Here is a 12,775-nt window from a genome sequence, read left to right as displayed (position 1 = left end):
TAATTGTGATAAGAATAAAAGTTATGGACCTCTTTCGGTGTTTCTTGATGACAACGGTTGCTGTTCCACCACAACTCCAATGCTGCCACCAAGCACGCAAGAAGAAGGCCTATTGCTAAAATGCAGAAAACGCCTGCAAAACTGTGAAGCTTGAGTGCCTTCCCATCTGTCTGTGCATTGGTGTGGCTATTCAGGTCACAACGTCCCATCCGTGGCCACCATTTCTGCTTAAGAACATCCAAATCTCCGCTTTCTTGCAACTCTAAGATCCTGCAGAAATTTCAAAACACAGGTGTTATTTGCAATGATACTTTTTCAGTTTTTTGGTCTTTTCTGCATGTCACATAACTCTTAAATTTCCTGTCCCACAACTGAAAACTCCATCCCATCACCACCACCATGTATCATTCTTCATCTGTAACTCAGTTATACCAGGATTTCTTCCTACTCACAGCAGCAGGTAAATTCCACTGCGTGACTTCAGAAAAAGAAGAGACCGTCAAAAATTACACTGCAATGCAAGAAGCGTTTCCAAGGGAAATCACTATACTCCAGTTAGTCATGGCTGGTCTGGCTACATTCAGCTGCAACAGCTGGTCCCACAGGCAAAATGCTCAACCCACTCCACTGCTGCTCTCCCACAACAATTTCAAAATCATGCGAGACTAAACATGCTACTATTTGTGCACCACTTCATACAAATCTGTTGAAGCAGCGACCAACTCATTTACTTCAGCAAATGTAGTTTATTCAAAAGGGTTTTACTTCAATGCTGTTACTTCACGCCTGAATTACTGTGTTAACGGTTGCTAATTAATCATTGTTTTGCCTCTTGTGAAGTGTCCCTTCTCTCTGTGAATGATTCATTTTGGATTTGGTTTGATAACTGTTTTAGCTGTTTACTAACAATCTTTTCTCTTGAGGCAGCTTTGTCTCTGGTTATGCAGCTGAAGTTTTACCCCTTTTTATAAAGAAGGAGCGAGACGAGGAAACAATGCTTCAGCTCCCTGCCTGGAGCAGAGCACCCGCTCGCCTTCTGCTAAGGCCACACGTGCCTGCGCAACTGCATGTCTTCATTTCAGGGTACGCATTCCCATGAAAAAGGTATTCCTAGCTGATAGCTCAGAGATCACTAAATGGCCTAGTTTTGTAGTCTCATAGTCTTGGCAACCCCACGCAACGCTCAGCACTTCTTGTTTTCCTGTACCGTTGTGAGGCTTCAACCTGTCTCTCCATCCCTGGTTTATCCTGTAGGAGTTATTCCTTGCTTACTGTAGGGAGCAACACATTGTTTCATAGCCTGCAAAACACAGCATGAATCAAAGATCACTCTTCAGCATCTCCCTTAGCTCACCCATGGCTCTGAGGACATCAGCCCTTCTTCTGCCAGAGGCAGTGCTGCCTGGAGGTGCGCAGCCACACACAACTCCAGTCCCCTCCTCCCTAAGCAGCTGCACACCAAGCAGAAGTAGCAGCTTTGCTGAAGCTGGAACTCATAACCTCTCTGCTGTCACTTACTCACTGTCATTTATTCAGTAATGGCCAAAATTAATGCAAACCACATATGCGATGCCTTGCTGATTGTGGAGAGGAATCCTATAAAACGAGCTTTGTTTCAGTTTACCTCTGAGAGAAAAGATCTCTGTAGGGGCTCCCATGCTGGAGTGCTATCCCGTATCCTTTGCTGCTGATGCTGTTTCCAATGACTGTCACAGAGCATTCATCATCCGTCAGCGCAGCATATTCCACCACCGTCACATCCCACAGGAAAGCATAGTTTCCTTTCTTCGCCTGCAAATACACCATGAACACAACAAAAATCTAAACTAAACTACATTTCGAGGTAGGGCAAAACCCAAGCAAGCAAACAAACCCTCAGCTTGTCATTACTCCACAGTAGTATTTCATCAGGTCACAGTTTATCTGTAGACCTCCAACATCTTAATACTTTTCTAACACACTCCTCTCCCAGCAGGACCTCATCTACTTCAAACCTTGCTAAAATGTCTTCCATTTTTAATAGGAATACATAGGATAATACAGCCAACCGTAAGTGTAGGCAAGGCTCACATAGCAGGTAATTATCTATAAATGAAAGCTATTGCCTTAGTTGATGAAATTTGATGTATGTTTTGTAGGAGACATGAGTTAGCAGGAGTGTGACCGGTTCCACACATTCATGGAACTAGACAGGTACGGTATGAGCACTAAGTAGTGCTTCCAAGTCATCACAGTTAACAAAATGGTAACTTTACAGCTTTTCTCATATAAACCTGCAAATAAATAAAGTCCCTTCTGAGAGCTATGTTAGTCCTGTAACAAAAGGCAGGCTCTGAGTGTAAAGAGTTCCTCTTTTTTTTCACAGGTAAGAAGAGTCACCAGCATCTCCTATTTTCTCAGTTTTTGGGACAAATATTGTTTTATTTTATCACACACCCACGCAGATATCCTTAAATGTCAGCATTAATTTGGATTCAAACCAATGCCTGCACGCAGTGCATATGATGAATGTAAATCGTCTTACTTAACATAAGATGTAAGAAACATCTCTGGATAGGGATTCAGTAAAGAAAAAAAGTCATCATTTTGTTTGGTTAAAGTAATCATTGGTTTCCTAATATATTTAAGTAGTATGTTTTTAAGTCTCTAGTGAACTTACAGAGCACAATGGAACAGATGGGCTGGAACATCTAATGCAAATAAATGAGTAGTCATGAATGTACACTTACAAGGCTTCTTTTTTTCCTTTTTTTTTTTTTAAACTTTGGATGATTTCAGATTTCTTTAGGTCAGAACAAAGCAAGGCTGGGAGCTGAAGTCCTGCATATATTTCTTTATGGGAATCAGAAGTCATCAAGCTCCCCCAGCAAATAGCTGCAGCTCTGACATGGAATTAGCTTATTCTTCCCCATATTTTCCATTTTTGTGTAAACTCAGTTTTGAATTCACCTGTAAGCCTCCCTTAGTTCTTTTATTATATTGGATTCCTCAGTTGAGCAATTAAGCTAATTTTACTTCACCGTGCTTTGATATAAACCATAGCTTTCTGAAGTCCCTGACAATTGTTTAAACATGACAATAAATCAAACAGGCGAGTTATCCTCTAGTGGGTAGAATCTAGGCAAACAAAGATTAAAGGTATGTCGTTTGGATTTTCTGTAAGCTACTTGCCACAATCCACCTCTTTCCCCCTCCCCTTCCCTTTTACCTGCATCAGGGCAATCAAAGATCCCCAAATTCATTTGCTTCTGAGTTAAACCAGAGTAAAAATGTGATATCCTTCCTCTTCGCTAAGATTTAAATGAGCTTGTACCGACTACTTGGAAAATATTTTTTGTTAAGGGTATGCCACCATGATGGGGTTTTCCCCAGTTCTTCCTTTGCCACCTCCCTGGTGAGTTATTAATACATATAGCCTCAGACAACTATTATTATATTAGTACAAAACATCATTAAAATCTAAACTAGAGTATGGACCTTACTGGAATTATTCAAATACAAGCCACAGAACTCTACTGTTAAAATCATACACTGCTTTGGTGACATAACTTATTAATCTAGCATGTTCATAAAAATGTCTCGCACATAAATGTCACTATATGAAACCAGACCAGAGCAAGACTGCCACATCTGCATTGTGATACTATCCCTGGCTGTCTACCTAAACTGGCAATGGTGGCACACAGGAGGAAAGAAAAAAACCAAATCACTCTTTACTATACGTGACAGCCAGAAAAGGCTTCACAACCTATCAACACAGGGATGCGTAAAACATTAAGGATGTCAAGGGAGTGATTCCTCAAGGCATCTAAGCCTATAATTCAGCCAGCAACCTACCTTCTTGGAAGTCTAAAATGTGCTTTTCAAAAGTATTTTCGGAATGATCATGTACCCATAACTCACTGGATTGTTAGCAGCAAATCTCTGCACCCTGCCCTCCACTCTTCCTGTGATTGGCTTTAATGATTCACATTTTATGTTTTCACATCAGTGATGGTGCTGATGGGCCTCCTACTTGGTTAGGGACAACTGGCAACGGGCACCAGTCCCACTGGTGTTCCTGGCAAGGTAGGACCATCAAAAGCCCTATTTTAGCACATCCCAGGCAGGTTGTGTTCTATGGTAAATAATACACAGGCTTTTGCTACCTATGATAGAAAACTGTCCAAGTTCAAGCGCATTAAAAATACGTACTCATGGGACCAAACACAACAGCATTTGTTACTGTACACAGAATTTATTCAAAATCTATGTTATTAAAGAACAAAAACTTGCCTGATGGATGTACAGAAAGAGGAGACCCAGAAAAGATATGGCCTAAATCACTATGCTAAAACGTGTCTTGCAGTTTTCTGGTTGGTTTTTGTTGTATGTTTGTTTTAAATAGCTGTATATTTTAGTTGTTTCAGAATTGCTCTGTAAATCATCTTTTCAAATTTACAATTTACAAAAGAAGAACACTGACAACATGTCATACATTCCTCATCTTTTTCTTAGTAATACGTGAGGAACCCAGTCTTCCTCAAATATTCGATTTCAATTATAAGGCAATGTCTACAGCAAAATCACATTATTGATTCTACTTTTCAAGCCCAAGTTTTCTGTATGTTATTTTTTTATAAAAGAGCTTTGTACACTGACTTTCAATGTTAGACAGACGATCTTTTGACAAGGTCTACTTCTCTTGCATTTGCAATGCTGCTATCCTAAGTTATGTCATACAACTGTAAGTCTACCAGGTCTCTTCATATCAATTTTATATTTTTTATGACATAAATCATTCTATCCAGTACCACATCTGTAGAGCATTGTATCTCCGACAGTCTGATCATTTTAGCATAAACAGGAATCTGAGTTTTAAACTCTTAGTTATGCATACTTCTCAACTCCCTGAAATAATGCATGTAAGGCTGTTTCTCCTCTTTGACTGCCAAAACCAGAATCTCCAAAGATCCCTTTTTCCTAAGGGAAGACTTGTCTCTTCCAAAACTTATTCCACTTGCCTAATGTTCTTCTCTGAAGACCTCATACTATTAGTGTGTTCATTGCATAGAAAGCTTCTTTATGACCAAATGTTTAGTTGCTGTCTAAATTCAGCATCCTTCATGTCTGTTGTGACAGCTAAGCAGTATCATTTGTTCAGTTTAAAAAAAAAATTACAAACTTTGAAAAACATATGTACAAAACACACAACTACAGACACACACGTGTGTTTGAGATACGTTTACTTTCTATATACCTTCACTAGGCAAGCAGTAAAAGCCAAATAAAATCAAATTGACACTTATTTTCAACTAAAAATCAAACCAAAAACTTTTAAAAAGTAGCTTACACATTTCTTTTTCATCACGTGAAAGAATGTGTGCATGCACCTGTGCATACCCCTCAGCTTCCAGGCCAGAGTGGTACTGGAGGCAGGAAGACTAAGAACTACAGGAAACACCTGGCGCTGACCCATGGGGTGTACGAGCAGGAAGCACATCAAGGCTCCCTAGTTGCATATGACACAGATGTACCTACCCACGCAACCGAGTCCTGATCACAATACAGCACAGATCCGTATCCTCAGGCTCTTGCATTCACAGCTCAGCCACCTAAAGCCTGCATTGTATGTTTTTAGGGCCCAATATAGAATAAAAATCTTCTAGTGATCAGACATCATTGCAAAGATTATATATAGATTGAGATGGTAAAAGGAAATGTGGCAAATGCCAGCTGAGAATAGGTAAGAGCTCGAATAAAGAATGACTGAAATGAAACACAGAATAATAAGCTAGAATTTATACTTTAGACTTTTAATTGGCTTTCATATTTTGCTCCTTTGCTATGGCCTTATTGCGACTCTCAGCATGCAGGCATATCACAGAACAAAACAAAAACGGTTCAGTTAAATTTTCAAAAAACCTCTTTAACAGAAATTCAGCCAAAGCAGCACTCATTTATTCCATGCAGGTGGAACTACTATGGTGGTTTACACCAAAGACACTAGATATATCTTTGGTTGAAGAGGTTTAAGAAAAATGATTTAAGAAAAAATGACTCCCCTAGGGAAAACTTCTATCAAAAATATTTCTTCTTCACAATCATAAAAAATTAAAAGGCCAGGGAAGATTGCCTCCTAGATATAAGAAGGACCACAAAGAGAATAGTAACACTTCAGAAAAGCAGTAAGCAACCTCATAGCGTCACTCTTCAACATGGAGGGAGATGGAAGAATATCGTTCAAGGATCCTGGCTTACTGACGGTAAAACGATGTTTTTGCAAAGAAAGCATGGTAAGAAATAATAACAACTTGAAAAAAGATTAATTTCAGATTAACAACTGATATGTCTGTGATTTATCTGAACCTTATGAAGAAGCTACCATACTAAAGACAAAAGTGCAAGAATAATGCAACATTCATCACTAATTTACTGCCAGAACGGAGTGTCACTGCAGCTGATCCCATTATATGTCTGGTACTTACAGAAATATCAAAAAGTGACCTTTACATTGGCATTAGTGGAATAGTTCGAAAACATGCCTGGATAACATTTATTATCTATAAAAAAGTGCTTTAAGAGAAGCAACACAGTTCTAATAAAGAGAAAACATGCCATTTAATCCTGTTGAAATGATTGAAAAATTAATATAATTAAGGAGCCACTAAAGGATGTAATATATTCAGGCTTTAAGGAAGCATTTTCTTTTACTCCAAAGGCTGATGGGTCAAGAATGGAGAAATTTATGAGGAACCATAAAAACACACGGATGAGCAAGCACAATTCACAATAAAAAATTCATTGTGGACAATAAATTACTAGAAAAAATAGTTCTAAAAAAATTCTATTCATTGAACTTTTAAATTACGTTTGCTTTCAAAATAAAAATTAACAGAGGTGACTGTTCAACGAGAAATGCTCTGATTTAATGTTTAGTGTTCATTAATGGAGAGAAACTTTTTGAAGGAAGCAAAAAAGGGAAGGAATAGACTCTTAACTGTGCCATTGCCTAAATGAATGATACAGTCACATTATTTACTGTGCTTGGTTTTTATCACTTCATCAAAAGTGACATAGAGGAAAAAAGGAAGGATTCAGAGTAATTTTGGCACCAAATTGATTGCAGAGGGGAACAAACAGTCTCCACCACAGTAAGGCATTGAAAAAATACAGTTTGTATTTTTCAAATACAATTTTTAAATACAGTAACAGTTTAATTCTCCTACGTATCGATACAAAAGATATATATATATATATATATGGGAATACACAGGGATCATACTACTTCATTCGTTCAAAACAAAAATGTCTGCCCACAAGGCAAAAAGCCACAGGTTATTACATATGTTGTGGTAACTAATATGTAGAAGAACTGATTGCCACCGGGAATTATGCAAACAGTTTGCTAGATTTACAAAGGCTTAGAAATGTGTGTGATTCCAATACCAATGTCCACCTGGGACGAGAGGGCAGGAGCTACGCGCTGCATGCTTCTTGGGCATTCTGGCTGTAGCTTTCCATACGACAGCGTTAGTCAACCCTCATCTGTTAGAGTACCAGAAAACTCAAGTGGCAAAGCAGCGCTTTGTATGGACTGGTGATTTGTCTGGTAACCTCTTCTTATGCTATGCAGACACATTTGTGAATAGGAGGACGTTTTCCATCTGCAATGACCACTTTCAATTGCCTTGGGAGTACAACAAAAGCAACTTGCGCCCCCAACTCTGAAACACCCTTCTGTTGCTTATGTGACTTTGCAGTGCATTAATGCCCTTTCCGCGGCTCTTCCAGTGTTGCAAAAGCTGTGCCTTGACAATGGGAGATGGTCACTGTGACTACAGGGACTGTGCTGTGTCTGAAAAGAGACCTCTGCCATGGCAACCAAACGCCACAAAAGCTTTCAGGACTTTCTTCCACTATTATCCTTTTGTTTTTAGCCAGTCAAAGGGAGTAGGAAAATCTCTGGGAAATGGAGAGACGTAAACTGAATAGAGACAAACATCTGAAATACCTGCCTGTACCATAAATAAGCAGCACTCTCCTGTTTTGCATTGAAGTGGCATTGCTCTGTGTGTAACTGCAGCTGAACTGTGATGCTGTCTGAAGAAAATGGAAAGGAGAAGGAGGGGAGAAAGGGTAGTAGTGATTTTTTTATTATTTTTTTTTTGCATTGTGCTGGGCAAGTCCTCATTCAGAAAAATGTGTTAGGGATCTTTTTATGCTAGGGAGCTTTAGATTTCCCATTTCCTATCAAACACATTTTTAAGGCACATTTACATCTCTCTCATGCAGCAGTACATGTTTATGGATGGAAAGTCCCATTTCCTTGGTTGACATCAATTCTCCTTTAGAAAAACAGAATTTCTATCTCTAATACTTGACACGGAAAACTTGTCTGTTTATTCAAAGAGCTCAATGAGCTAGGAAGAGCGATATTTAAACTATAAACACAACACTTCAGTTGACAATGTTATTAAATATTAAGCCAAATTTATGTAGGTGTCTAATCAAATAGCAGCCTTGGTCAGCTTTGGGGACTGAAGTAAATTCGGTTATTGTTGATGTTAATTGAATGAGCTGATCAAGTTATATAAAAATCACCCTACAATACTGAAATCAAACTTAATATGAAAAGTTATTATCACATAGATAGGACAAAGCTGCCAGCTCCATACAGACAACGTAATTGGTATTCTAAACAGTCTGACAATTTACAGTTACATTTCTGGCTTAGGCAAATCTAGCTATCGTAAATGGCAGCATGAAGTAGGCTTACAGAATAAGAGTATTTACAATCTCACAGCTAAAGAGCATCCACTGACATAAGAATGGTAAAAAAATTACATGAAAGCATGGTGACATGTGAAGGAGTATATGTGTTTTCTTTAAGTTTGGAATAAACAAAGAAAATCTTGCATTAAATTTCTGTTCTAAGAGAAATTAGTGTATGTTCAGTGAATTCCTTGATTCTTACTCATGTTTCCAATAAGTTCAATCCATCAACTCAGGAAAAAAACTCCCTCAAATGAGCAAAGGAAAAGAGTCAGCACCTGGATAATATAATGAATGACATTCAAAGCCATATTATCGGAGCTCCCAAAATAATTAGAAACCTTATGGCCAGATCCAAAGAAGGACTTACATACTGAAGACTTAGGCAGCGCAAAGGCAGTTAAATTCAAAACAATGACCCCAAAATATGATTCTTATCTGTCATCGAGTTACTAAAAGGAACTTTAGATAGGGGTGGGGTTTTTTTAATGACTATGTAATTGCTTTCCTGTGACTTAACATTGTTAACTCCATGCAAACAATATTGACACCGCACAAAAATTAAATAAAACCCCCTGTGATTCAGTCTTACCTTCCTGATGCCTTCAGAAGGGTTCGATACACAATTATCTGCCCCATTATTCTTGCTGATAGTCCTCCACAGTTCAGCAAATGTGTTATCCTGCTCCAAAGGGTTTGTCCCTTTTGCTTTAAAGTATTCATACACTGCTGAATCCCTGACTGTACCGTAAGATATATCCATTTGTTTGGACAGATCTTGAAATGTTCTGAAATTCAAGCAATATTGAGATATTAGTATTACACAGTACATTACCAAGATTTCATTCATTAAAAGGTTTACTTGTATGTCTGTCATTAGTCAGAAAGCACTTATCCTCACTGAGTAACATTTGCGTATCTCATTCTTCATCATAGAAGAAAACCAAGGAGTAATTTAATTGTATTGAGATCACATGAATTTAACTATACCCAAGCAACTTTTCGCCCCAGTAAAGATTTTTTTTTTGGACAGATAACATTCATATTAAGTATTACGATGCCAAGTTTGCACAAGAATATCATGCAATAAAGACTTACTCAAGCACAGGAAAAACTCAGATTATAAATATGAACTTCCAGCCCCATCAGCATCACCAGAAATACTTTGCAGAATTCAGTGGAATTAGTTTGCAGTTACACCAATACTCCATCTGACTCCAAATCGATACGACTGTTTTAAACAAACAAATAAAAGTCTCGCTTCCAATTTCCACTAAGTCTCTCTCTCTCTCTCTTTTCACAGCCTCTGGTAAAACAGGCATTTTTCATTCACACACAGGCCTACCTTTCATTTACTCATCATACCACTCTAGAAGTGTAAATGGGCCTCAATGTGAGTGGCTGTGAACGCACCATTTATTTTCAAATTGCACAGAATGTAATTCACTCCTGTTTTACAGCCTTTTCTGCAGACAAAGGTGTAAATCACTGCCTGCATCAATGAAAACCAGGCCAAGCTTCAAAACACTTAAGGTGGCATCATTGCCTTCGGAAGAAGCATCCTAGCTGTTTTCCACCTTCACACATTCGCCCCCATTCCTGTGACTCCTTCCTTTGTCCTCAAGTATCGCTTCTGTGCAGTGCCACCATTTTTTTCATCTGCGCATACACACACACAAACACACATTTAACCACTGACCACCACATGCTGCAGCAGGGACCAAACCGGACCTTATAAATAATGGTTTATTTTATGTTTTATAAATGCATAACTTGATGTAACAATGACATGCTTCTGATATGACCAACTGACCAGCTGTTTGAGATCAGTCAAACGGAAGCAACCCTCCCCTGCCTCCCTCCGTTTCTTTTTCCCCAAAACTGTCTTTCAGAAAAAGAAAAGTCCTCCTCAAAACACGCGAAAAACGCACTCATGCCACCTCCCACCTGCCTCCAACTCCTGGAGCCAGGAAAGCAAAACATTTTGCCTTGCAGCTCTCACAGAAGATTTCTTCGCAATGCTCCTGAGGAACCTTCCCTTGGCCCTGAAGCTGTTTTCCACAGCTGAAGACTTGTCACGGACAATATTTTTCTGCCACCCTCTTCCCTGTTTCAACTGGGGGGATGCCACTGCTTACAGCTCACATCCCTGTAAGATTCCCTGCAATGCAATTTGAAGCAAAGCAATCTGGGCACATCCACAACACTACATAAAACTCTTCCATCTTCCAGCCTGTGTGTGGCCAAGAGAGTTGGGGTTGTTCAGCCTGGAGAAGAGAAGGCTCTGAGGAGACCTTATAGCAGCCTTCCAGTACCTAAAGGGGGCCTACAGAAAAGACAGGGAGGGACTCTTCATCAGGGAGCGTAGTGATGGGACGAGGGCTAACAGTTTCAAACTCAAAGAGAGGAGATTTAGATTGGATATCGGGAAGAGATTCTTTACTGTGAGGGTGGTGAGGCAGTGGAACAGGTTGCCCAGGGCAGTTGTGGATGCCCCATCCCTGGAAGTGTTCAAGGCCAGGCTGGATGGGGCTTTGAGCAACCTGGTCTAGTGGGAGGTGTCCCTGCCCACTGCAGGGGGCTTGGAACTAGATGATCTTTAAGGTCCCTTACAACCTGAACCTTCCTATGATTCTATGATCTTCTCCGACACATCTCCTCCCAAGTTTGGCTCCAAAAGGGCCCCTTTGCCTGGACACCCCGCGTGGGAGCCTGCCAGCCCTGTCCCCAGAGCTGCAGCTCAGCAGGGATGCCTCTCCCACCCCCGCCAAAACTCTTCGAACTCACAAGGCTGCTTCAAACAGTTTAAGTGGTTTAAGTTCTTAAATTGTGTTAAGGACTTTTTATCATTTTAAGCTGCTAAGCAGCTTTAAGTAAGACTGTGTGAACAGTTTTTCTCTTTATACATTGCACACTTGTGGATTTGGGCTAACTCTGGGAGTTGCATCGAAGCCCAAACCTCCTGTTATTTCCCTAGCTCTGTATATGGCACTTTGGTAAAGTACAAAATGAACACCCCGGAGATTGCTGGAAATTCAAAATTCTAATGAAAAATTAAGGAATTCGTGTTGGTTTTCTTTCTATGTTTAGCAATCCCAAAAGTTATACTCTGGTCTCCTAAATGTTTCCTGTACATGTCAGTGAACAGGACCATTTTTCCTCCAGTCTTGATCTAAATAATTACATGCTACATTTAGGTCCTTCTTTATTTTTTATGATAAGTTACTCATATTCCATGGAATTGCTTCCATCCTTGGGATGGATGATCCGGCTGTTAAAAGACACGTTTCTGTCTATTCTATGCACAAATGATAAAGAAAGGTACTCAATACACACAGGAGGGTTTCTGTGGCAACCTTTTTGACACCCAGTTTGGCGTACAGATTTCAGCGTGTGTAGGAGTGCATGTGTGGTAGAAGCACAGTAGCAGGAACATGTTTAGCTAATGTTCTTTAACAGAGCTTTCAGCTGATAACTTTACAAGTGCCTACTGCTCACGCTGCTCTTCTGTTTGAAAGTTTGAATTCGAGAGTTTGGATATTAAAAAAAAAAAAAAGAAATTAAACCTGCAATTTTAATAATGTCCATATTTTCTGGATCAATTCTACTGCCTTTACTGCTGTGGAAGCTTTTTGTCAGAAATATGCCTTTTGTTTTAGCTAAATTGTACTTTATTGACAATCAGTACTTTTGTTTTAGCTAAATTACATTTTATCGACAATCACTACTACACAAAAGCACAGCACATCCTGCTTTCCAAGCAGCACTTTTTCTTCAATTCTCTAAACATCACAAGGAAAAGCGCGCAAATTCGGGGTTTAAATCAAGTGCTTTGCTGGTCCAATAAACAGATAATCAGTACTGGTGGCAGGGAGGGAAGCACAGCCTTTGCCTGGGTGTCGGGAGCGAGACAACTACTGCCCCTTTACCTGGCAGAATTTCCTTAGAAGAGATAACAAGGAGTATTGCATGCCCTAAGGATTGCATGTGCTTTTCTTGCGGTGCCCCCTTTGATGTATTA

At 39.5% G+C, this 12,775-nt stretch overlaps 1 protein-coding gene across 5 annotated transcripts in view; it reads right to left on the bottom strand.

Annotated features, from left to right (window-relative positions):
* The window catches only part of GRID1 (glutamate ionotropic receptor delta type subunit 1), a 549,421-nt gene that overhangs the window by 18,540 nt on the left and 518,106 nt on the right, over positions 1 to 12,775 (bottom strand). For all 5 annotated transcript variants that reach the window (XM_063337940.1, XM_063337939.1, XM_063337936.1 and 2 more), the window contains exons 13-15: positions 9,347 to 9,542; positions 1,625 to 1,791; positions 30 to 270 (exon numbers count right to left, since the gene is read on the bottom strand). In XM_063337940.1, coding sequence (XP_063194010.1) covers positions 30 to 270; positions 1,625 to 1,791; positions 9,347 to 9,542 — 604 coding nt within the window. The remainder of the gene's footprint in view (positions 1 to 29; positions 271 to 1,624; positions 1,792 to 9,346; positions 9,543 to 12,775) is intronic.

This window comes from Chroicocephalus ridibundus, chromosome 6, assembly GCF_963924245.1.
Source record: "Chroicocephalus ridibundus chromosome 6, bChrRid1.1, whole genome shotgun sequence".
Classification (NCBI taxonomy): Eukaryota; Metazoa; Chordata; class Aves; order Charadriiformes; family Laridae; genus Chroicocephalus; species Chroicocephalus ridibundus.
The sequence above is the reverse complement of the archived record's forward strand: the minus strand, read 5'-3'. Positions and strand labels throughout refer to the sequence as shown.